Source organism: Accipiter gentilis, chromosome 32, assembly GCF_929443795.1.
Source record: "Accipiter gentilis chromosome 32, bAccGen1.1, whole genome shotgun sequence".
Lineage (NCBI taxonomy): Eukaryota > Metazoa > Chordata > Aves > Accipitriformes > Accipitridae > Astur > Astur gentilis.
The window spans coordinates 13458046-13483948 of record NC_064911.1 but is presented as its reverse complement, the minus strand read 5'-3'; the positions used below and the strand labels follow the sequence as shown (position 1 = coordinate 13483948).

Sequence of the window (25903 nt, the reverse complement as noted above, 5' to 3'; positions counted from 1 at the left end):
CACAGATGTTCAGCTCTCGGGGATTGATTTCAAGCCTGAAAGTCTGGGAGGACCACATTGGAAGGTAATGCTACTTGCACAAGGCATCAGTTCCCCAACGAACCCACTCGGAAGCAGTTGTTTTTAAAGGGAATAGGAAAGATTGTCAAAGACATATCATGAGAAGTACAATGACAACTTAGGTGAGGAAATGTCAACTGTCACTGAAGGTCAGGTTGAAGGATAAATTAGCTTTAAAAAGATAATTAAAACAGGCTTTGCCAAAATGAATACCTGGCCTAACCGCTTTGACTATGCTTTTTTTATCACGGCTTATTCACAAGTAGTGTATCTTTTTGATGTTATGCCTTTCAAGTACAAAGAAATTCAAAAACTTGGCAATGGCATACAAATGTAAATGCATTCCATAAGAAGAACACAATGGGAAGTATAATCTTTTGATAAAGGCAATGCTTAGGGCAGCCAGAATAAGACAACAGCACATGCAAAATTCCCCTGTGTTGTACAAACAACCATTCTGCAGCTGTAGCTCTCAGCTGTGAGACATCACCACTGGCAGGAACATTAAAAGCTGTTGCTTAAGTGCCAGCTCTGCGCTGAGGTTCGCTGCTGAAGAGAGCGAGCGAAGGATTCTGGAGGAGGAGGAGGGGATTTGCAGTTGCAGCGCAAGGCTTAGTCATTGCAGCGACTGCACCAACTTCACGCTCTTGCCTCTTTACAGAACTGTTGGATCAAATTCCTGCGGACGGCTGCGCTGGTCCAGCAGAAGCCGAGCCAAGCATCCTCCCCGTTGCCCACATGCTACACAGCAAAGAGCTCAACACAGGGACAATTGTCCAAGGGCAGTTCAGTTTAAGAAGTTACCATGGACTCCAGAGTAGAGCAGAAACATTTCCTCTACTTCGAGAAGAGATTTTGACAAATGTAGGAGCATTTAGTCAGACTGTGAAACAAATATCTCTTAATGACTAATATTTATTTATGAGTTTAGCACTTTAGTATGTAGGAATATCTAAAGATAAGTCTTACATGAAAGACCACCTGCAACCTACTTTGTGTTAGCGGCCAGTTAGCCTTGTTTTACTTTTGGCTCCCATGAGAAAAAAACCCTAGGACCTCTTCTCTCAAAAGACAGAAATATACTCTGGAAAGAACTAAAAACCCATGCCAGTTTAGAAAGGGGCAAGCCCCTGTCACTACATCGGTGCTGCAGACATTTTTCTGTTTGGGTTTTGGTTTGTATACTGGTTTTTTCCCCCCTCCGGTATAAGACAGCATAAAAAGGATTTCTCGCAAGGATTGCTGTGTCAATGGTTTTCACCGCAAGGACTAAATGTGCTTTTTCTTAACTACACCTGAAGGAGAAAAAATCTTGAACAAATTTCAGAATCATTAGCTTTTTGGAAGAGCATAATGAGTGATTTTGGTAGAAATTATGAAAAGAATATATGAAAACCATTCTAGAAATTATCACATTCTTCTACAGTCATACCTACAGTGTAATTTGGAGAAGAAAAAAAAAAGGAAAATACACATATAAATACTTATATAATGCATATGTATGTGTACCTGAAGATGATATTGAAAGTTAAGATGTGTATAACAAGGTAGTAGTTTCTAGTATGTTTAAAAGGAATAATTTTCACTGAGTGACAGCAAGACAAAAATATTTGGTGTACTTGTGTTTATCATTAGAGATTTTTTTCCTAACCTTATTCAGCTATGGACAACCTCACACTTGCTTTGGCCTGTACTGATTCAAGTCTGTACATTAATTTTCTCTACATCCAAAGTCTGCTATTTTCTGTTACCCCAGATCAGTAACAGTAGCCCTGGGGATTCACAGCTCTGAGATGCACTTCTTCAGTGTGTGATGCACATTCAAATGCAAGTGTTTTGCATTCTACTAGTGGTGTGCGCTTTGCAATTAAGAAATTCTAAATCTCAGAAACATCCATCAGTCATTCTACTCTGAAAAGCCATAGAATAATAAATTTTTATGAAAAACTACAGTAACAATATCGGTGTAAAAGAAAACTGTGTAGGATAAAGCTAAGACTCTGTCAGTTCCTCTTTGAAGTAAGTTCAGAAAACGACTACTACTACCATATGAGTTAGAACGCACCTTGTTACATTCCATCTCTATTTAGCCATTTTCAGCAGACACTTTCCCCAGTTGTAAAAGTTACAGAAGTCTAGTACAAATGAATGATTGTGATGGAAGATAGTGTTTTGTGAAATGACTAGAAGCAGTTGGTTGATTTAAAGGTGAGGCAGAAGCTTGGTGTTCCTAGGATATGGGCGTTGTAAGGGTATATCTTCTGTATTGAAGAAAAAAAAATCCTATTGTTAAGCAATGCTATATTAGGGAAGAGTCATTTCATGTCCTACTTTAAGTCCACTTTAGAAAGCAATCCTAATGATGCCCTAAACATTGCTAGCAGTCATGAAACTTGAGTTAGTACAACTTACTAGAAACACGTAGGTTGCAATAAGACAAAGATATAACTCTACAGTAGCACAAAAATAGCAAAAGATGGTAACTGAAAGATAAGATGCAGTACCTTGATGCAGCCATATATGAATAAGCTGTGCAGATTGCTCCAACTACCAATAGGACCCTGTGTGCTGGAGTGATTATATCCATGGAAATTAGTGTGCGGTGAAAGAGAGAGCTGAGTTGGAGCTGATTACCTGGCCCCTCTCAGCAAGTTATTAGACTAATCACCCACCGACATATTTGAAAAACACATTCCAAATGCAGAAGTAGATCAGTCTCATATTGTTAATGGGGAACCAAACTGAGCAAAAAGCTTAGCAGTAATAATAATAGCAAACAACAAACTTGCGCTGGAAATTCTACCTAAGAGCAATGCCCTCAATTCATACCAGTGATAGGGACAGGATTGAGAAATCCACTCACTGAACCTTCTGTTTTCTTACGTAACCTTCTATTTTCAGTTAGTTTCAATTACAACCTCTACTAGTTTTGGGCTGATGATTCCTAACTTTGCAAAGCCTAAATATCTCGTAAGCAGAAGTGTTTAGTTTGGACAATACAAGCATAATTAAATTAATGAACATTTGCAGGCTTTCAGTAGAGATTTGAAGATTATCTCCAGTATATCCCTGTACTTCGCATCACTTTTGATATTTCTTTTGTGATTAATTCCTCCTAACATCTTGAAATCTGCTGTTTCTCATCTCTACTGCATTGTCTGCATATATCACCTTAATTTAATCTTTGTTAAAATCCTTCTTCTGTAAACTTAGTGATGCGTTGTGTGAGTTTTAATGTCAACCAACTTCTGTGTTGCTGTACATGAAAATTCAAATAAAAAAGCTAGCTGTAGGAGGAGAATGCAAGGAAATATTCTTGAACCTTGAAAACCAGTGAAACCTAAATACTGATTATTTCCTTTCTTTCTAACTGCCTTCTTAAGGACTTTCTCCTATTTCTAGCTCTCTTCATGCCAGAATTTTTAAAAACCACTACCGCTCAATATTACTAATGCTCCCCTTAAACATACCAGACAGGAGAACTGAATCTGTGCTGTCCTCAAAACTCCTTATTTCTTTTCAGATTTAGTTTATATTTTTTTCCTTTGGCTTTGAAAATCCTCTATTTAATATTTCTAGACTTCTTCTCAACCCCTTGTTCCTCAATTTGTCAAGCATTGACTTGCCTTTTGCTTTTTTGTTATAATTTTACCACTGTTGCAACAGTCTTATCTCTATCATAAGCACTGTGGGAAAACCGTATTTCTTTGGTCACCTTATTTTCTTTTTGATTATTTTCCGTCTCCTATTGAAAAGCGCACTTAGGCATGTTCTGCTACATTATTCTCTTCCACTTCTATTCCTTTTCTATTTTAAACTCACATTGTATTATCAACTGTTTGCACAAAAATAACATTCTAGAAGATCTGATTTTGTGTAAGAGCTACATAAGCACAGAAAACTTTTTATTATCTTTTGTTAGCTTTAACTACAGCTGTTAAAAAGAAGTGGACTGCACACCACAAAGCTAAGTACATCAGGAATCTGAGCTGTGTAAAAAAAGTGTTTAAAAATTAATGTAAAATATTTAGCAAAAAAGAATGTGGTAATGAATCTGGTAGATTAGAGAGACAACGTATGTCCCTTGGTAGGGCTCTGCCTTGTAAGGAAAAGAAATGTGGTTTTTTTAATACTCCCCAACATTAAGCTACTGGTATGATCAGGGAGAGTCACGTCACTTCTCCGAGCTTCTGTCTTCTTCCTGCCTCTATCCTGTCTATACAGATTGTAAATTCTTGGGATTGCTTCAAGTCAGAGATGGGATACGAATCTCTGAGTCTCTTACATATTATTAAATACAGATATTAATAGTCTATAAAGGAGCAGATGTTCTGATATTCACAATGGATTAACTCAAGTTATTTATTATTTTTTAATAATAAAATTAGCTTTTAATTCTTTTTAAAACTAGATAAATTCTGTTAAAGTGAAAATACAGTTATAAAGAAGACAAAGAGATCTCCAATTGCAAGCTCTTCGCAATTTCCTAAAACCTAAATGTTGATCAAAACAACGCCTTTTTCAGGTTAAAAAGAACTTTCCTTGATAGCTTTCCTTGCGAGAAACATGCTTTAGCCATCTATCATAATGCTTAACAATTTAAATACATTCCAGTTTAGGTAGTAGAAGCATAAAAAACCCAGTTCTACAGGCAAAGCTTTGCTTGCAAATATAAAGAAGAAAATGGAGAAATCCATTTAAAAACAAACACAAGAACCTACCTTTGCGTATTTGATGTGCACATTTGTAATCACAAAAGTATTCCTCTGCAGCACTCAAAAATCTCAAAAATAATGCAGAAACTGTTTGTTATAAACTAGGTGGTGACATTCTGAAAGTAAGCAGGTATTCTGGAATTTTCTCTTGATTTTACTGTAACTGACCAAAGGAGCATCTATGACTGACAGTAAAAAGAAAGTTTTTTCCACAGTGGAATGAAGTGGACCGATGTGAATTTCAGAAACAGCCTGCTTTGACATCAGCATTACTAACACTGGATACTTTTAAAAGAAAGCATTTAACAAATGCTGCTCCTCTCCAACAACAAGTGACATTCAGAGACATTGTTGCAAAAAAAAAAAAGAGAAAAAGAAAAAACAAGCTCGACTTAAAATTCAATAAAAATGTTTCAAAAATCATAAAAGGAGACGTTTCATGTATGCCTGGAATAAACATTTGACTTAACATTGTTTGCAGACATGTGGCCTGGCATACTAAATATACATTTAGTTGAAAGAGAAATTATGATACAAGTTTATACAAACTGACAATGAACTTATCCATAATAACAAACATACCCGTGTTTGCTGCATCAACAGTTTGTGGTGTCTCTGTTGACAATTTCTGAAGGGCCTGTTCACCATCTGTCTTCTCTGGTGAGCTGTTATGTCGAGACTGCTGTTGGTCTTCATCTTCAGCAACAAATGAAATTACACCTAAAACAAATAGATACCAGGTGTTATATTAGCCGGGGCATTAGCTTTATAAAACAGACTGCCAGACATGTAGGAATATTTCCTCAGTTCAAAACTAATAAAAACTGAAGTAAAACTTCCACTCCAGGTGTCAGCCATCCAATTATAATTTATGGTAATAAAAAATACGTCTTGAGTAAGTCCGAGGAAATTAACCATTTTTTCTCCCCAAAGTGTTTTTCTACTTACCTGAACAGATCAGTAATAAGTGCCTGAAAAGATCAGTAATACAAAATACAAGCAAACCCACCTTTTAAAAATTATAAAATATGGCAGATAGTAATAGTATCTCTCTTTCCAGCACAATTTTCTGTGCATAGTCTCGATTGTTTCTGTTATGTTTTTAAACCACGGTGTCTCATTCTAGTGCTATAAGTGTAATAGTTAAAATACTCCTGTGATACATTTTTGAATTGTATGTTAAGTTGTAATCAAGTATTTAAGGAAGATAAAATACATGGAGATTGTAAAACCAGGACTTTTAAATCGTCTGATTTCTATTTAATAATATAAAATCTGATTTAAAAGACCTAGTATGCACATGGTTCCTTTAAATAACATTAATGTTATTCTGGAAGATTTGATATACTGGCTTTAAATAAGCAGGTTTTGTTTCTTGCATTATGTCCCTCTGACTAAGAATTTTTGGAAATACTACATGTCATTACTATTTTATCTAAATGACTGTCCCTCAGTATTTCAATACATTCTGGAGAGTTTCAAAGCTGAAATAAATATATGCTGCAAGTTTAATTCTTGCCTCATATGTACAATGAAAAACTAATTTGAGGAGGTGACTTATTTTATGATATTATACAGTAAGAAACTTTCCCATTCGAGATCATTAGAATTTATGTGAAAAGGTCTCCCAAAGGGAACTTATGTAACTGTGTCTTATTAAGGGTTTGGGAAAATTATTCATAGTGGAACTTTTTTAATTTGAAATGGAGAATTAATATAATTTTATGAGAGTCCCAGAACAATCTGATTGGAAATACCTACATTTAATGGTAGTTTTTGTTTCTCCAGCTTTGAGCGGGATAGATGTGGGGTAACAGATCACACAGCAGACAGGACGTGCTGTGCTCCCTGACTAGCTGAATTTAGCATCTTACTAGCAAGAAGAGCTAAAACTAAGCACCAATGCTCACGTGGGACCTGGAAAACGGAGCAGCAGCGACGGGGAGAGACGGCACCACGCCGGTCACGACAACGGGCCCAGGAAGCCGTCGTGACTTTGGCAGCCAGGAGCTGATCAAGTTCTTGTACACATACATCCCTGTACGCACCCGTCTCATTTACAGTCCTTGAGGCTTAACTTTCTTCCCTTAATCACAGCCTTCCGCAGAAGGCTGCATTCCTGCTTCTAAACATCCTAGTTTCATTTCATTTCGGGAAGGATCAATCTTAATAAAATGGCCTCATGGTTAGTTTTGATAATAATACTATGCTAGAAGGATGTTACTCTTAAACCAAAGATGAAAGAGAGGCAAATAAAACATAACTAAAGTCAAATGCTATCAGTAAGTCTTGGAAAAGCAAAATTTGTACATTATATGCTCAGTGGTAGCTACACCAGGTGGCGATTTCAACATGACAAACACGGACAAATTATTTCTGCTAAGAAGGATTACATTGAATCATTACAGGGAAGCATGGTTTATCTTCCCATCTCTCAGAGACAGCAACTGGGTAGCAGGGGTATAAAACACCAAAGCTGAAAACAGAACCAAAAAAAATGGAAATAGGTATGTACTTAAAGCCAGAGAAAGGAACTATCTAATTTTAGATTAAAAAAATTAGAATCCCAGATTTTCTTCCCTCTGTTAAGAAAAATCTATAAAAATACCAATAAAATAATAAAATAAAAATAATTAAAACCAAAACAAACAAACAAAAAACATTTTAAACAGAAAACTTTTACAAATTCCTAAAATTAATCATAGCACAGAAGCCAGAAATTGTGTCCAAATAAGCAGGAGAGTGATTGCAATTTCAGGAAATTATTGAATATTTTTTAAAAAACCTTCAAAGAGAAGGTAGATGTGTAAGTACAATAAAAAAATAAAACCATTATGGAAAGCTCATGGGAACAAAGTCTGAAGAAAATGCTTAAGGTATATAAATATTGGTGTAAGAGGACATATTTGATGGCACTAATAGCTAATGGATCTTAGGGTAAATACTGAGTAATTGACCTATGTCTCAATATGTAATCCTAGTATAATTTTGGTCTATTGCATCACAATATTGGAGAGAAGCAAAGTGGAAGAGAAGGACTTCATTAATTTTAAACACCATCCTAACCATCAACATACTTGAAAGGTGTCAACAATTATAAGAAAATGAGTTTAAAAAAATGCAAAATTATAGCTTTAAAGTTGGCTAAAAATACTTGACTAAATGCTGAAAATCACTAAATCCATAAATTCTAAAGCCTCCTTACAGTAGAGAATATTTTGTTACACTTCATTTTAAAATTTAAGTAATTTTTCCTTATAGTCCTTGCTTCCAGTGACAATGGAGCATTTATTCATCAATTGTCTGTATTTCAGAGTATTGTATCGTGCATATGTGCATGTGAGAGAAAGAGGGACAGAACACGAGTGTTCACCTTTTTAGAAATTCTTATTTCATCAGTAAGTAGGGGGATGGTAAAGCAAACTAACTTTTTTAGCTCTGCACAAAATGTGTTCTCAAAAGCATCAAAATAATCGGCTGAAGAACTCCAAATAATTAATTTTTATTTGTGGCAAATCTTGGAACACTTGAAAAGTTCCAGAATTTTAAATTGCTAATGGTCAAGAATATTTCAAGAGCTAGCGGAAGAACTATGGTAACTAAAACCTACTTGAATTGCTAAACCACTGTGCTGATAATCCAGCAATCGCAGAATCAAAAAAAATCAGTGAAGAATTGCACTATAATTGCTGACACTCAATTTTCCTTCTTTATGGAAAACAGTTCTCAAACAAACAGAATTAATAACAATGAGGTTAAAATCTTGATCAATAAAGGTGACTGGATTGATGTAATTTATTCAGAACTCTGCAAGGCACTCAATTAAATCTGTCAAAGTATTTCAATAAAAAATAATCAGTTTTACTACAGATGGCATACATTTTTAAACTCAGTTTATCTGTTTAATCTTAAAATATTCATAAATTGTCTTTCATAATTTTTATGGGCACCAAAGTATCTACTACTGGCTCAGAGCTATTTAAATTATTTATTAGGGGAAAAAAAGAAAATCATTGCTGGCAAGAACTGCAAATAACTAAAACCAAACAAAAAAGTGTATTAATTTCTAGTCAAATATAGAGTGCAGAATCCTTATGAGTAAGGACACTTAGCACATAGTATGCTCTGCTTGACTTGACTCTTTAAATTAAGGCAGAATATTTTCCTAGGAAGTATTCCTAAGCAGAATACTCTCCTGGTTCTCCTGGTTCAGGAGCGAATGGTGCAATTCAATGACCACTACTGGAGATTAAGAGAGCTGATGATGCATAAACATATGAATTTATTCAAATTATGGGCTACCAAAAAAATCCCATCAAAAAGGTGCTTTGCAGGATGGGAAAAAGAGTTTTATAAAATGAAGACTAATAAAAAGTCCTTAGCACCCTATGGAGTAATGAAAAAATACATTGGAAAGGTGCAGAAACACTGCATCAGAAATGACATTGGAAATAACACATAAGCATGTTTACATTTCTTCGTCAGGTTCTGCTGAGCTTGGCTCCCGTGTTGTGAAAGGGCTTTGATACAGGAAGATTTAGTCTTTCGGCTGTGAACGTACTGTCGTCCTACAGAACCGACTGTTGCTTCCACTGTCTTCAGCAAAGGCGGGGGTACCTTATGTTACCTTATCGATGCTGCAAAGCAACTGATAAACGATAATTTGTTCACACATAACAGCCCCCAGCGTTCGGGGGTTTTTCTTGCATCTAGCTGCTCAGTTCTGACTTGTGTGTCATACACTACGTAACAGTGTAACTTGTCAAAATATCCTGGCTGACAATTTTTAAAGCATACATTCAAAACCAAGCAAGACTTAATGTACGTCACAGAGATACAATTCCCACCAATTCAACTGGCCATAGAATTATGGCACCGTTAAGTATTTTAGAAAATACCGCTCTTCTTCTCAGCTGTTCTTTGGCATACATATAAAATGCTAAACTTGCCAAAGCAACAATACAAGTATTCCTAGAATGATGCTGAAAATGAATAATTAAAAATTACATAAAGTGTGGAGGTTTTCTTTTTGCTGATACAACATTGCTTTAAAAGGTTTCTTGGTCAAAACACCGTTGCAAATTTTCTAGCTTTACTATCCAGTTTAAATATTTTATACAACTTCAGTCCACATATTAATACCAAAGCCTCGTTTTATATTGCTTCAGAGAAGATGCATCCCTTTAAAGGGGATGGCAGGCTGTTTTATTTTCCAATAAAATTGTAATTGCAAGACCACATGTTAGACTGACTCATTGGCTATACACTACAATCCCCCATCCCTGAATCCAATTAAGAAAGGGAGAAATATTCAAATTTTTCTTTTCTTTATAATTTGAGTGGACTATTTGAAAAGCACATGATTATTTTCTGGTGCAGAGAGATGATAAAAGCCCACAATATCCCAATATTTTTACTGGAAACAAGAACAGAAGGCTATGTGGCCATGGAATTCATCACACAAATCTGAAAAGATATAGAAATGTTTGGCTTGTGGTTTAAATATACCAACATGATCTTATTAAGCATAGGTCTTGGGAGTAGGAGGAGAGTTTTTTATGTTTTCCTGTTTTTTTTCTGGCCAATGAAATCAATGTATAGTTGTTGCCTCAGATAAGTTCCATAGGAGAGAGAAGATAAATTAAAAAGAGTGCAGTTTATGTAAGCTATAGCTTTGGCCAATTTTTCTTCTGGCAATTTTTCTACTGACAAAAAAAAGATATTTACTGTAGGTTACAACAAAACTTTATAATCTCTATTTTATTTAGGAAAACCTCTTAATGTTATATGTAAATTCTAAAGAGTTTCTGTAAATCCTACTACTTGTTGGTATACTGGGACTAAATGAATTGCTCCCTGTGTCAATGAAATGAAAAGGGAGCAGAATAAGCTTGAAGACTCACACATAGGAGAAATGAGCAAGTGCAAATCCCTCTGTCAGCTGTCATTCATATATGGGTTTGTAGCATTTAATAAAGAGGTGAATTGGTTTGTTTATTTATTATTCTGTCCGTCCTTGATGTGACAACGAAACCAGGATATGAAAGGGCACAGGAGTATGCAACTCCAACTGGACGAGGAGAGACGGAAAGGGTGCGCTGGGGACCACCTTGCCATGTACGAATAGAGCCGCCCTCCTTCGGTGAACTCCGGTGATCCAGCAGCGGAGCTATGCCGCAGCCATTCACGGTAATCAAAAAACCAGAAGATCCTTCTAAGCGTGTCTTTATTACAGATGAATTAGACTCAATTTGTTAGGGTGTCGCAGTTGAAGAGGAAGGGCTTAAAGCAAAGGTACGGAGAGGCGCTGGAAATTCAGCAATGGCTACAAGAAGCTACCGAGACGGTCTTCCTCCTGCGTGTGATTTTATGATTCCATTGAAATTAGAGCGATCAGTAGATCAATTTGCAGAATTCCTCCAAACAAAGAAATGGACAATATTTGTTTTAAAATCAGATTTCACATAAGTGTTAAATGGAAAATACTGTTAAACAAGTTTAATCAACTCATTTACAGGCTAGAATGTATTGGCGTGATCTTCGCCATCTCATTAAAATTGTCTTACAGCTGCAGTCTGACAGGCCATGGCCTGTAACATACTCCCCTTTTTTCCTCAATCTAAGCTTCAAAAGCTCCAAGTAGCATGGAAAAGTGCTGCTTACTAAGTACAGAAATAGTTAAAAAATAAATGAAAGATGATACATAAAATTAGAAAGCTCTTTCCCAAAAGGTGGAAAATTTTTGTGGAAAGAAAGGACACTGACTATAACAGGTGTGTATTTTTTGCACAAGAAATAGTCAAGTATTATAAGTTTTAGTCTGCTCTGGAAAAAATTCTGGTCTATTCTGTAGAGAGCAGAAATAAGAGTTTGAGAAAAGATAAAAGTAATATGGAGAAGATGCTTTATCAAACCTAAAGGAAATTGCTCTATTACTTGGAAAAAAGATTGCTGAAGAATTTTATCTGGTGCCAGAATCTTGTGAGAGATGTTTATTAGCTATTATTTCTCTGTTAAAGCTGTCATACAGCTACAAACCAGCCAAAGCATATAATATTAGCCCTCTGCTGGAATGCTTCCAAATGGACTTTTGAAAAGAATTGGGTCCATTTTTAGCTTAGCTATCATAAAATAGCAAGAACGAAAGCAAAAGAAGTATAATTTTGCAGCTCTATAATTTTGCAACGAAAAGGACTTTGAATGTAAAGGAAAAATGCAGACCATTTCCTCAGAACAACAATTTATATGGTAAAAGTCCTTTTATGAGGATTTATTTTAATACGACAACACCAGTACTAGAACACCAAGGCTACAAAGTTTTATCCTTCCAAGTTAGAGAGTTCTAAACTTGAAATCACCCATCAGCACTATGACAGAGCCTTCAACTAGATATCTAAATAGCTGTTCTTTTTTCCCCACAGGATAAAATTTACTCACTCTGTAGATAGATTTTGAGCATTGCTTTTTATTTTCAATCATTCAGCATGTTGGCCCCATGGATTATTTACTTCCATCTGAACAAATTCACCAAAGCGAGTAAGGAGTACCTTTCTTTTTGGGTGTTTAAACTATACTACACCTGGAGTATCCTGAACCCAGAAAAGACTAAGATTCCCGAGTCCTAATTAATTCCCACTTGAATCACCTACATCTAATCTGTGATCCTCAAGCTTCAGGCTGGCTGTTGAAAAATCCTAAAAGTGCCAAAAATGCACATGTACCTCAGCTTTGACATTAAAGTTTCCCAGGAACTGAACATTCCGCTTCAGGGAACAAATATGACTTTCCAGCCTTGCACAGCGTGAAGCAGACAGACTTCCATTCCCCTCGAAGCCACAAAGTAAGCACTTCCTAACTGACGTTACCACAAATTTCTGCGACATAACCAAAACTGTCCCTGCTCCACAGGAAGAATGAACATGATTTCCTAAGGTAGTGATTAAAGCAAGCAGTGAGCGAGGGGGCGGATGGCAGATAACTGGGCCCTGTCTCTTTTCAAAGGATAACTTCAGCCTTCTATTGAGTTATTTTAAAGTGTAAAATAAATGAACTGTTTTCCGAAAAAAAGACTGTGCGTGGCTTCCCAGCCTTTGAACCGAGAACTTTTCTGTTGGGTTAGAGAGACTGACTGTTCCCTCTTTTTCTGGCTCAGTGAAGATATAGTACTTCCAGACATAATGGAAACCATTGTAATAGAAGTTAGGGGAATGACAGAACATAGGAGATGGCAATGTGAATGTGCCACCTCTGTCCCTTTAAGGCGTGGCTTTTATCACCTTGTATTAATTTGCTGTATGAGAGCGCCCGCGGAACCTCTTCTACTGAAACTTTCAGTATATATAAAAGAATTGGGAATTTTCTAAGCCAGAAGAAGAGAATATTCTTAAATTTTTAAAGCCTGAAAAAAGGCATAAGTTAAAATAAAGTGCATCCTCAGTTTTTTCTGGTGAACATTTTTGACGGTCACAAATATCATTGAAAGCTGACTCCTATTCACATAAAGTGAATTTTGTCTCAGGGATACAGATTTAGCAAGAGGGCACTCAAGTTTTCCTGTGGCACTAGGCCAAGCTTTGTTACAAGTATTAATCTCTTCTCAAATCACCTGTGAATTGGGATGGCATTATTACTTCCATTTTACACATCAGATACTAAAACCAAAACGGCCAAAAGAGCAAACTAGTTTGGCATCCTCAGGGACAAAACTTAATAGCTTTTTAATGTTGAGAAAACAGCTGTCATTAATCTCAATTGTCTAAGAAAACAGCAGAATCAAGGGTTTGGAGTAGGAATGCACAAAATCAAAACTATACACTAAGCATTTTGGATTAAAAAATTTGTTTAAGAAGTTGTTCAAATCTAGGTCTCCTGAGCACTATTCAGCTGCTTTAAAATGGTCTCTTCTGTTCCCATAATTCCCTCCCAAACACACTCTCGTACTTTGCTCTGCCGAGAGTTACTATAATAGCTACTCTACAAGAAGAAGACTGATTGTACAGTCTCATCCTCACAATCACGCTTTTGATGTTATGAGGTAAAGAATGAGCACCATGGAATTGTAAAATTCTTACTAAGCATTTGAAAATGATGAAATCTGATTTGTTAAAAAAAATATTTGTTTAAGAAAATTCTTTTCAGGACAAAACATTAAATATGACATGCTGATGTTAGTTAAAAAAAGCAAGAGTCTTGCTATTGTATCATAAGAATACCAGTATAAACATGGACTGATGCAAATTATTTGCAATTAATTTTAGATATTCCTAGCCTCTACACATCTCAAAGAAGGAATCAGCTTCACTACATTCTCTGTATGTACTCTTGCCTTGTGGTCAACAAACTGAACTTCAATCAAGGGAAAGAATCAAATTCTGGTCTCTGCCTTTAAATCTTCGGTTCTAGTAGCGCTGTGATAACTACAGCTATTCAACAAGTTTTGGAAAATCAAATTTAGACCCAAGAACTTGGTGATAATTCCAAATCATTAATTCCTATTGAGTCAATTTTCATGGGACCAATTAGATGCATAAAATTGCACATATGCTGGCATTTTTGAAGGACCTGACCACATATTTAGCAGTAATACACCTTTACAAATAAAAATACGAGCCAGCTTAAAAAACACCATCACCAGTAATTATAGCCTTACTTCCAGAAGAAAGGTTACGTTGAACAGAAGTGCAAGCATTAAGTGTAAACAAAATCTGCTAATTTATAGACATTTTATATATTTTGGTTCTACATTGTACCTTGAAACGTTCCTCGTCTCCACGGAGATACACTCAAAGTGTAAGCGCCTGTGTCATCTGGTTCTACAGTGATAATAGGTGCACCAGCCACCATTGAAAGATCTGAAGATACCTGACGAAGAGAATTCACAGAGGAAAAATCATCAAAAGCAAGTTACTGTTGCAAGAACACTATAGACACAATATCCATTCTACTTGCTTTGAAAAGTAGAATATAATGTATGCTATTGGTAAGTCTTAACCTTTATGCACATGAAAAGAATACATACTGTAAGAGTAGTGCTGGCATATGCAGACCATATCAAGCACAAATTTTGAAGTCATTGCTTAACGCGAATAAAAGTATCTCGCTTAGCCCATGGAACTACTTACATATGCGCAGAGTTGCACAGTCAGGTCCTTAATATTTTACATACATTTTCTTTAGAAGTGTAACAAAGGGGTTTAACAGTAGTGATCCATCTAACTAGACAGAGCGAAGCAAAATCTGAAGTGTCATTTTAACATCAATTGCTATACCTCAAGTCATATTAAACCACGCTTTTTGATATGTCGTATTTTGTAAGTGACACGTATGTGATGGCATACATAGTAACTATATAAACAATAGTTTAAATAGTCTTTTCAACCAATACAATTTTCATATGCTGAATATTAGATTTTGCAAACTATAAAGCTGATTGCAGGAATACAGGCTGAGAATATTTTTGAATTGCATCTCATTTCTTTGTCACTTCTGTAAGTTTGCTACAGACAGACTCTGTGATCAGCTGCTCATGGAAGAGACGTTCAAGTTTGAGGCATTACCAAGCACAGCTGATGATTAACTGCTTAATCACTGGTGGTGCAAAAAGCCAGCAGCTGGGCTGTGGGAATGGGTCTCCTCACACCCTCTCTTCTGTTACCTCTGCCACAGGGTGGAGCAAACTGCTGCTGAGTGATAGTATTTCAACCTGGCACTGCAATTTCTGCAGTGGATATCTGACTACAGGTGGTGATTTTCCACTGAGGCATGGAGTCCTTTTAAAAAACATTTTCAGGATATCGTGCAGTACTCTAGCATGCTGTGATTTCTTATTACGTTAAATAAGAAAATTGTCTCTGTGTTGTTTAGGTGAATTTTGAGTGAAATCACAAGTCAAGTCAGAAAGGCTTGATTTTTTTTTTTTCCCCAGCTCATTTATTCATTTCATTAATGACTATAGCTAGCCTGTCAAGCATCCAAGTGGAGACTTGGATTCTACAAAGATCTCTTCTGCAACAGTAAAAGCATTAGATGCATGGTTCATTTTCTTCCTCCCCAAAGTTACCTTCTTTTTTTTTTTTTTAGTGAATAAGTTTTGTTCATATTTTCTGTAGAAAAAAACAATTCTAACACCATCTTGTCCTCTATTACAGCCAGTCATTGCCTATAATGTTTGTCGTCTCTGGGGTATTTATGTTAATATAATACTTTGTTCAAGTTCTAGTACAATCTGGAACTTCTATTCCAAGTAACACAGTAAAAAAAAAATGTAAGGAAACAATCTTCCTCTTCCCCAATAAATCTGCATTTCAAGCTGGCTATTTGAAGTCCAACAACCAAAAAGAATAGGAAAAGAGACCAATTGTCAAGAAAAAAACCAGGCCAAAAAGAGAATGATTGAAAGCCTTGTTAATTGGCACTTGGAAAAAAAATTTTTAAAAAATCTTTAACTATTAACAACAAAGAGAAAGCATAGGAAAGGAGGGGCTGATACACACTGAAGATGGGGAAGTTTCATTTCATAAAAGATAAACCATAAATTAGGCGTGAGCCTACGTTTATGGACTACTCCATTTTAGTTGACCATGAAGTTAGTAATGTATACAGAAGTAAAGGATAAGTACCTAAAAATAAGGCTAGATTAACAGAAAAGACAGCAAATTATTAGGGATAGAACAGATTAATTAAAATGAGATTTTTTTTTTAAGGAAAAAGTAACATGGAGGCAGATGAAAAGTAGGATAAATGTGATTAATTTAAATTGGATAAAATGCAGGAAAGTAGGGTAATACAGTTTCTGTCAAAGACTGGATGTATCAGACTAGTTTCTAACAAAAAAAAGTCAAAGTAAAAAGGAACACTACTGACATAGTTGACTATAAACATGAAATGGATACAGACTGCTGATGAATAAATATGGACTGGAAGTTTGATGGTTTTCAGTCATTCAAGAGAAGTTTTGCATACTTTTCCAAAGAGAGTAGTGAATTGCCAGAAGCTAAATGATTTTAAAATGAAGTTGTTAACCTTAAGGAAGTGATTGTATAACCAAACAGGAAAAAGTTGAGTATAAACAATGAAGTCGTGTTAGTACGTACACGGCCACTGTTTCGGCGTTTGAATCCACTGCCCATATCAACAGAGAGGAAGGAATTCTGCCTTCCCTCCCCTGCATCAGACCGATAAGATTCCTGGGTTTTTTGCTTTGTTCTTTTAGTGTTGGACATGACTGACTTTCTAGGATCATCTGGGATGTTTACTTAACAAACGCACTGCTGTTTCAGTGTCCAAAGACTGGTGATCTCAAACTCTCCCGCACGTTTCCAATAACACATTACGGTTATCTTTTTTTTTTGCAGGTCCCATGTTTTGTTGTAGAGCTGCGAAAGATTTTGTCTTTCATGGTGTAAGAGTCCCACGGATTAGATGTCTGTGAGTCTATCTAAACCAGATGTTTACTACACGACTGCCTGCAATTCTAGAGGGTAGAGACCTACTGAGGTTTGTGGTCCCTTCTAGTATCATATTTCTACTAAGTGCTAATCAAGTGAGTCCATTTTCTGCTTGCATAAAGTATACACACACACATACTTATATTTACAAATATATATACATATATATCACTACACTGTCTCTTGAGGAGGGTTCTTCTTCCTTTTGTCACTTTTTTGTTCAATAGGGATGGGATGAGAGATGGACAATGGAAAGGCAATCATAACTTCTTGTCACCACCCCTTATGATTTTTTTACTGGTCAGAACCACCAGAAATTAATAGTTCTCAAATTTGGCTAGCTTAAAAAAAAATAAAAAAATTTAAACGGGGCATCTGCTTCTGAAAGGTACACAATTATTTTCTCCACTGAGCTGTAAATTTATGCCTGTAAAGGAAGCTAATATTTTGCTAGGAAGGATCTTCGGATTTTCACTCCTGGATAGAGCCAGAAATATTTTTTTCTTTGACAGTGGATAGCCTTGCTGTGCATACTTTATGACTGGACTCCATCAGTTCCCAAATTAGGCAATTTTTCATGGATATCTGAAGTCACGCTGATCCCACCTATAAGACCACAAAGACACTTATAGCAACAGTTTTTACTAAATAACTAGGAGTTTAGGGCAGTGGCCAGACCTGTAGACCTTGGAACAAACCCCTTTGGCCCTAATCTGCTCAGATTGAAGAGATTAACTAAACATCCACAGAGAAAATATATCTTATTATTTTACCACTGGCCTGGTTATATGATCCTCCATTCCTTTTGCTACATCTTTTAGAGTTCTGTTGCTGGGTGCCTACTTTTGCCAGCTAGACAGAGAACCCAGATGGCTGTCTAAATCTGTGGATTTCAAGGCAAGAAGTGTCTAAAAGAAAGCAACCAGAAGCTCAGAACTTTGTCACCTCTTTTATCCCTATTTACAAAAGCTTCAAAAGGCACTGAAAGTGTTGCTCTTTCATAGTATGAATTTAATCACATAAATCCTCTGGTTCAAAAGACTTCCCAGAGCCAGAAATACCCTTGCTTTTAACAATCTAGAATCATATGCATGAGCTTGTGTGCAAATTTTTATTAAGTGTTATGTGCATACGTGACAGGTATAAAAATGATACTGTTGATATTAATTTAAATTAATGTATGGAATACACAGATTTACTCGTGGTTAAAGAGTATAAATTTGATGAGGGTATAGGACCTTCAGCCATCAGGTTACCAGAGTTGCACGGAATTTATTCTCAGGAAATCTCGCATGGATTACCAAGCAAGACAGCCTGAACAGGGAAGCCCCTTATTAAAGGTTTACAGTGTACAATTTTATTATTTTGAGACATTTGTTACAAATACCCAACCTTTATGTCATCCTTTCATTGAAATTGTAAAGATCCAAAATGGATATATATAGAGAGAGAAGTGCACTGAAGAACAGGGGATTTCATATTTTTTTATTATGTATTTATTCTGCAATACTTTTAGAAATTACTAACAGTTTGTATAACCTAATACCTGAAAGGTAATTTAACTGAGGCTTGAGATTCCTCTGGTGAGTTTACTTTAATGACATCTATTTTGAACATCTATTTTGAAAGTTACACAGTTTTATATTTTTACTGCAAAACCAAGCCTTGAAAGAATTAGGCACCTTTATGGCTAAAGTTACTATCAAAGGTGTCGTTAGAAGCAACCATCAACACACGAGACAATTATTTATATCTAGCAGACTGAGTTTTATATAAAAACCAAAAGAAAATGGTATAAAAAATTTTGTCATGAGACTGACAGATTGGATTTTTATAGAAATACTTTATGCTTCCTACTCTTGTAGGATGATTTGAATCTAATTTTACAGCCACTAAAATCCACTTACATTGCAGTCACTAACCTTACATTAATTCAGCATCAGAGAAGGATGTGCTTTCTGGCTGACGTTATATGTGCACACATTCTTTATGAATTCTGTCGTGACATTTTTTCCGACCCAGGAGTAAGTTAATCACAAGAAAGACTATTTGTTGTAATATCCCCTAGAACCAGCCATGAAGAGCATAGTGGCAGTATTTCCCTAAGGTTTACGCATCAATCAGTAGAAAATAGTTCATAAAAATGTTCACATTTTTCAAGGGAATTTATGGAAATTGTCTTTTTAATCATGGAAAGCTTTCTGGGCACTGAAAGTGTTTTGCTTAGCATTTTTAAAGGTAGACTGGTGGAGTCCTGCACATGACCTCCACTGAATTCCAAAGGTACTTCCCTCCCCAGCTCTCTTGATACATACTAATGGTTGCACAGACAAACAAACCACACGTACAAAAATTATTGTTGCTCCAGACATGAACACTCTATATATGTCTGAAATGGGAAAAGCATGATTTGGAGGGAAGAGGAATTATTTCCCTCTTTCTCCTCCCAGACTTAACTTTCATTTTAAATAATCACTTTTACAGTAGTACCCTTATTTTGGTTGAGGCTAATAGATAAATACTGTGAATACTGAGAAACAGAGTAACATATATACAGTGTAATTAATTTTTTAATGAAATGAGTTTTTATTAAGTTTATAGTTCAATATATTCAGTTATTAAAATGGAATAGCGAAGCTAAATTTACACCTCAAAGGCAAAAATACCCAAGTATTAATTCAGCTGAATTACTTATTGCTAGGTATTCATTGTGCAGTAAATTGTTTATGGACATGCCTGTAAATTATTATGCTCATCAGCTACTGGCACATCTTATACCATTCTTGATATAGGTTGAGCTTTATTATTTCAGTAAATGAAATACTTAATGTTTTTTAAAAATATCACGTATGCCCCAGTTTATCTATAAGAAGTTACCTTGTATAGTTAATACACTCCATCAATGGAGGATGTACAGGGTAAATCAACCAACTAATTAAAAAATGAAGATATTCACTAGCCAACAAAATTACAAAAGGTCCTGTCAAAAACATTTCTAAAACTATTACTTCTTGAATTATCTTTTTTCTGTCTCCACCGAAGCTGACAAGATTTCCTCTACCTAGTCATCAACTTAGCCAAAGGACAATACGGTAAAATTTCAGAGATGCTGGACTAAAAAGGAGGAGTTCTTGGGCTGCCAGCAACTGCTCCCAAGGGAAACCATGACAAAGACAAAATCACAGTCTGTTGTGCTCTGATTCACAACACACTATCCAGAAATTACAGTGATCAGGCAGCATGGAATGAACAACAACATCAAAATTAGTATCACTTCTTTTTCCTGTTGCCCTTGTGCTCTACGCTTCTGAATAAATAAAGTTTATTTTGCATTTCTAACAAGGCTGTTGGTCACAGTTCCCTCTTAGAGGAGGTTTTCCCCTTTCTCCTAATAACTGCAGATAATGGTGATCATGTCCTGGATTTACTGATTAAATTCTAATTTACAGACTAACCCTTTGGGAATTAAAAGCAAGCAAACGATCTTCACTCACTACAATAGCACAAGACACTACATGACATCTGCTGGAGAGTGCTGGAAGTGATTAATATTGTTTGCTTTGTTGAGGTGACAGTTTCCAGACACTGGTAGATTTTGTAATCATGGCTCTTCCAACAATTCCAGCCCACCTCGCTTCAACAAGTGTCCTACAATGGCTTCTGGGTAAAAACCTAGCATACAGAAAATGCATTATTCACACTGATTAACTTATTACATGCATACAGGCATGAAAGAGCTGGCCTTACTACTTCTTTCCCAAAAGTCCCAGAGCAAAAAGAGCACACATGGTTGGACTGTCAAGCGGTACTTCCGAGATACACACACACACACACACACACACAAAAAAAAAAAAAAAGGCAAAACAAACCACCACAAAACCAACGAAGCAGAAGAAAAACCCACTCAAAGACCAGATTTTGGTACCCAGAGAACACCCTCAAGGAGGTCAAAGTTCAATCAGACCCAGCTGACCCTGGAGTAGTTACAACTGTCAGAAATCCATTTAACACAATGTTTCTGAAAAAGACATACCAAGAATAATTTTAATGTATGCATTTTGAAGTTTGAATGCATTTTGAAGTTTGATATTTCAGTGTCTTTTGCTTTCATTGGCACAAAAAATATTGAAATGGGAAAGCGGAAGAAATACTTCTGTTGTCAACTTTCAAAAACATTGACTTCTTTCAGAAATAAAAGTACAAACATATTAGAAATGTAAATGCATTCACATCTAAAAAGCTAAGACTGGTGAAAAGAAAAATGTCAAAGCTGGTGATGCCCCAAAAATACATTTCCTAATTTGTTTGGAGGGGTTAATAATGAGTCAAAAAATAGGAACATGAAGCTGGACCTTTTAATGATATACAAAGTTTATTAAATTTAAATCCTCCTATAATAGTAAGAAATTGGAGACTAGCAAGAGTTTAAGGAAGGATTTCACATTGCCATGAAATCCAAAACAACCAATAGTAGAATGCTGCTGGTATATAAATGATCTCTCTATTAAAGAAGGTGGGGCCACTCTCTACCAATACCTGGCATTTTGAGTAAAGCAGCATTTGGTGCTACTGGCACCAAGGCAGAGAACAAAAAATCACTCATTTCACAAGTCCACACTAGTTAACTAGTCAGATTTTATCTTCTAGAACATACATTCTCCCCTTTTTCTCTCCTTCCCTTCAAAAGAAAATCTACAAAAAAAAACCTTGACACCCAAACCCCTCAGTTCAAAAATATATATTTATATATGCTGACAATTTTTAGAGCATGCTCTCCTGCATCATTTTCATAGATTGAGCCCTCCTAGCAAATAGTATACAGCCAAAGTATCTAGATGCTACCTACTCTAGATTTAAATGCCATAATGCAGTCACAAGGATGGCTTTTGCTGAGCAAGGTCCAAGATATTCTTGCTCAGGAACTTTCTCTGCAGCTGAGCATAAAAATCGTCATCTTTTTTGCCCCAATGTACACTCTGCCTCTGCTGGCATATGACATGGGGTCCTATACATGGATAAGGAAGGTGAGGAATACTACGGTGAGGAATACTACTGAAATACTTTTATCACTGTCAAATTAAACATGCAGACAAGACGAATGGTAGGAAAACCATGCAGTTACAGTAATAGAACAGTGTTTTTAATTAGGAAAATGTGTTTGTGTAAATACAGTTGTAAAATATATTTAACTAAACCAGTGAACAATAATAAGGACTATATTTAATAGTAAAAAGATCTTCTAACAAAACTGTATTTTCTAAGCATGTATATCTCATAAACTTCCACTGAAATCACAACTACCTCAGCACCTCCTACCCCATCTTCCCAGTGACCCACTGCCCTTCAACAACTCCAGTTGGTTATTTCCTCTGAATTTTCGTTCCTATCGGCAAACATGCAAAGTATTCCCAACTCCATCCAACATCCCTGAAACAACAGCTGGGCAAAAGACACTAACTGCTATAATTCATTCCAAGATATGCAAGCACTGACTGGCCAGGCCATTAGGCCATTAGAAACAGATATATAGTGAGCTCATGCAGCAATCTTTCCCTCAGTAGGATAATAATTTTTGTCCTTTTCCTGTAATATTCCAATGCTTTATGAAGATTTTAGGAACCCTGCAATTCTCAAGCCCCTTCTCTGATTTCAGAACTGATGGAGTTGGCCACTGGTTTCAAAGCACTGGAGGAGGAAGGGAGGAAAGACTAGCAAATGAGAGAGTGCAATTGTAGAAGTGTTGTCCCCTTAGCAACCAGACTAAAAAACTAAGAAATCTTTTTCCATGGAACATACAGCAAAATCATACACTATCTCACAGATTTCCTGACTATAAACATATCCATAAGGTATAAACTATAGTTAGATATAATTTCTCACGGATACATGAATTTTAATAGTATATCTGCAATTACAATAATGTTTCCTATTGTAATACATCATCTGTAGGCCCTCGGATAGAAAAATAGTTGTCACATTATTGCAAAAATTTACCTTGTATGTTAACTTCTTCTTGGTATAATTGGGCACCCATAAAGTTTTTTGAGTCACCTTGCTCACTTGGCAATCTATCACAATACAATCCTGTGCCAGAGGTTTCTTCCCTATTCCCTTAAGGCTAAAGAAGTTTTCAGTGCCAGCTGTATCATTTCGCAGAATAAGCCTTCCCTATGACAAAGAAAGAAGAAAAAAAGTTTCAGCACTGTAAAAATCCCCTTCGGCTGCCAAACCAACTCCGTTAGTTTATTAATCTTAAATCCAGGCAACAAAACATGCTTGCAAGTAAGTGTTCCTACTGACTTTTCTAGCTCTTAAGTAAAGTCTGCTGTTAAACAGAGAAGAAAACTAAAGAAACAACAGCTTTTATTTTTAATTTTTCTAAATTATGAAATTTAACAAAATAAAGCCTTCATATATCTAGATTTTGTACTTCTAGTCTTCTTCCTGGAAAAAAAAAATCCAAGAAAATATGTTCTCATGCATCTTTACTCCTCACATAAAATAGAACTTTGCTCAATCATTTCCATGTGTCCTTCAACTAAAATGTTCTTCATAATTATTTGTCATCAAAGGATTCAGGGCTTTTGGCTTTTATAGTACTGGATTCCTAAACTGCATTATATTTGGTTGGTAATGCATGCAGAAGGATTACTAATGTTTCACAGAGCAATTTTTTTTTTTTTTTTTTTTTTTGTCTTTGGCAATTCACACATTTGAATAGCAACCTGCAGTCAAAATCTTTCAGCTTGTATAGAGGTAAAAATACATATACCGCTTCTTGCTAAAGGTGTCATAGCCTTTGCTCTGCTCTTCATTTTAGAATTCAGAATAGTGATTCCTCTGGTGACAAAAGCAGCTTCTAAGCAGTGGCTTAACTTGTAACAGAAATTATTTTATGAAACAAAGTACCCATCACAAATTCATTTGTGATGTATGCATGCAATGAGAAATACTCAACATTATTACTTTACTACTTAAGTAATGAAATACATTTTAATACACGTATTTAAATTTAGACTAACACAATGTACATTTTTATGTTCAAAGTTCAGAATGTCTATAGAGTAACTGGTTGTTTCATGAAAATGGAGGGTTTGATAGAAAAGCAAATAAAGGAAGAGATAATAAAGGATGGTGGGGAAATCTATCATGCCTAATCTTAAACTTTGCAAAGTTAGTTCCTTTGTTTTTTTACTTCAGCTAGTAGGCAATCTTTCAATTTCTGACTCTCAGGCAGATGCTTAATATTAGTAACTGCTTAAGCACTTTTGTAATTTGGACACCGATGTAAATTTTATGGACAGAAGCATCCTTTTCAAATATTGAAACTAATTTCCCTCTTACCATTGTTATGCCCTCAGCGATAGGCTTGAACATTAGAGGATACAGAGCTGTTTCACCTAGACCCACATTTATTAGAGGAGGCCCGTAAAAACCCTGTCCTTCCAAAATTGCTTCAAGTTTCCAGTCATGGCTGGACATGTTACTCTGAAATAAAAGTAGAGATGTAAATTAGATTATGCATTTAAAGACCTTAACATGCATTTCAGCTTTTACTTGCAGTTATCATCAAATCAGAGCACAGTACTCATTTTCCCAAAGTACTGGCTCAGAGCACCTTTGGGGAGAATAAAACAGTGTATTTTAAGAATGAATTAAGCTAATACTAAATCCCTTGTTCCTGGCAGCCACAGGTACTGGTATCATTACTGTCAGCAGCAATACTGTCAGCAGGAATACTCATTAGAATAATATGTACATGATATAGCTAATGGTCAAGATGGAATTTATAAGTATCATCATAAACATTTACAAGTATCTTTATGATGCTGTGTAATGCTTGCCAAAATTCTGTCCCTTTTCCATCTGTAGAAAATCTTAGCGTACCTCTTTGAAGTGCTGATGTGGTGTACTAGCATATAGTGCCTCATTTGGCCACTGACTATGTTATAGGATCAGTCTTGCTTATGAATTAAGGACTCCATCTCCAAAGGAGTATTTACAGGCTCAAGAGTCTAATCAATTTTAAAGAATGATTGTCCTGAGTAGCATGAAAGCCTATTTAAGAAACATGTTTGTCTTGCACCCAGATGTATCACAAAACTGCTTGATTATGGTAGAAAGTGAGATATTCTGTAATACATGCTTGGGGGCTGCATAAAAATAGTAAAACTAAAATAATGCTATTCAGCCTCCCACTATTTGAAGGAACCAGATGACCAAATATCCAGTCTGCAAAAAGGTTAACATCCATCTGAAAAAGAAAATAAACTGGCATTCAAGAGCTAATACATTCCTTGTCAAAACAGAGAAGGTTGATCTCGTCTCTGAAAAGAGGAAGTAATCCTTGACACATAATGTTCTTCATCAATGGAACATTGCATATAGACATCAGAGATAAACAATGGATTTGGGGGAATAGAGGTAGGTGATACTTCAATCTTTGTTTCCTTCTTTGGAAGTCTCTCAAGCTCAGCTCTTTCAACCTCAGAAACTAAGAACCACCACCTGTGGTCATCAGAGCTAACCCCATGGCATGGCACAAGACCTGCAGTATCATATATCTAAGGTTTGATTAATGTTTGATTAATATGATTAATATGAATGCTAAATTCGTAGTTGTTAAGAGGTAAATTTCCTAGTAGTTAAGCACAAATGCCTGTTTGGAACGTTGAGATTTGT

General features: G+C 35.8%; 1 protein-coding gene across 1 annotated transcript in view; it reads right to left on the bottom strand.

Annotated features, from left to right (window-relative positions):
- The window catches only part of CFAP47 (cilia and flagella associated protein 47), a 347638-nt gene that overhangs the window by 140754 nt on the left and 180981 nt on the right, over nucleotides 1-25903 (bottom strand). The window contains 4 exon segments of the mRNA XM_049834739.1: nucleotides 5358-5495; nucleotides 14525-14636; nucleotides 23216-23389; nucleotides 24566-24709. Coding sequence (XP_049690696.1) covers nucleotides 5358-5495; nucleotides 14525-14636; nucleotides 23216-23389; nucleotides 24566-24709 — 568 coding nt within the window.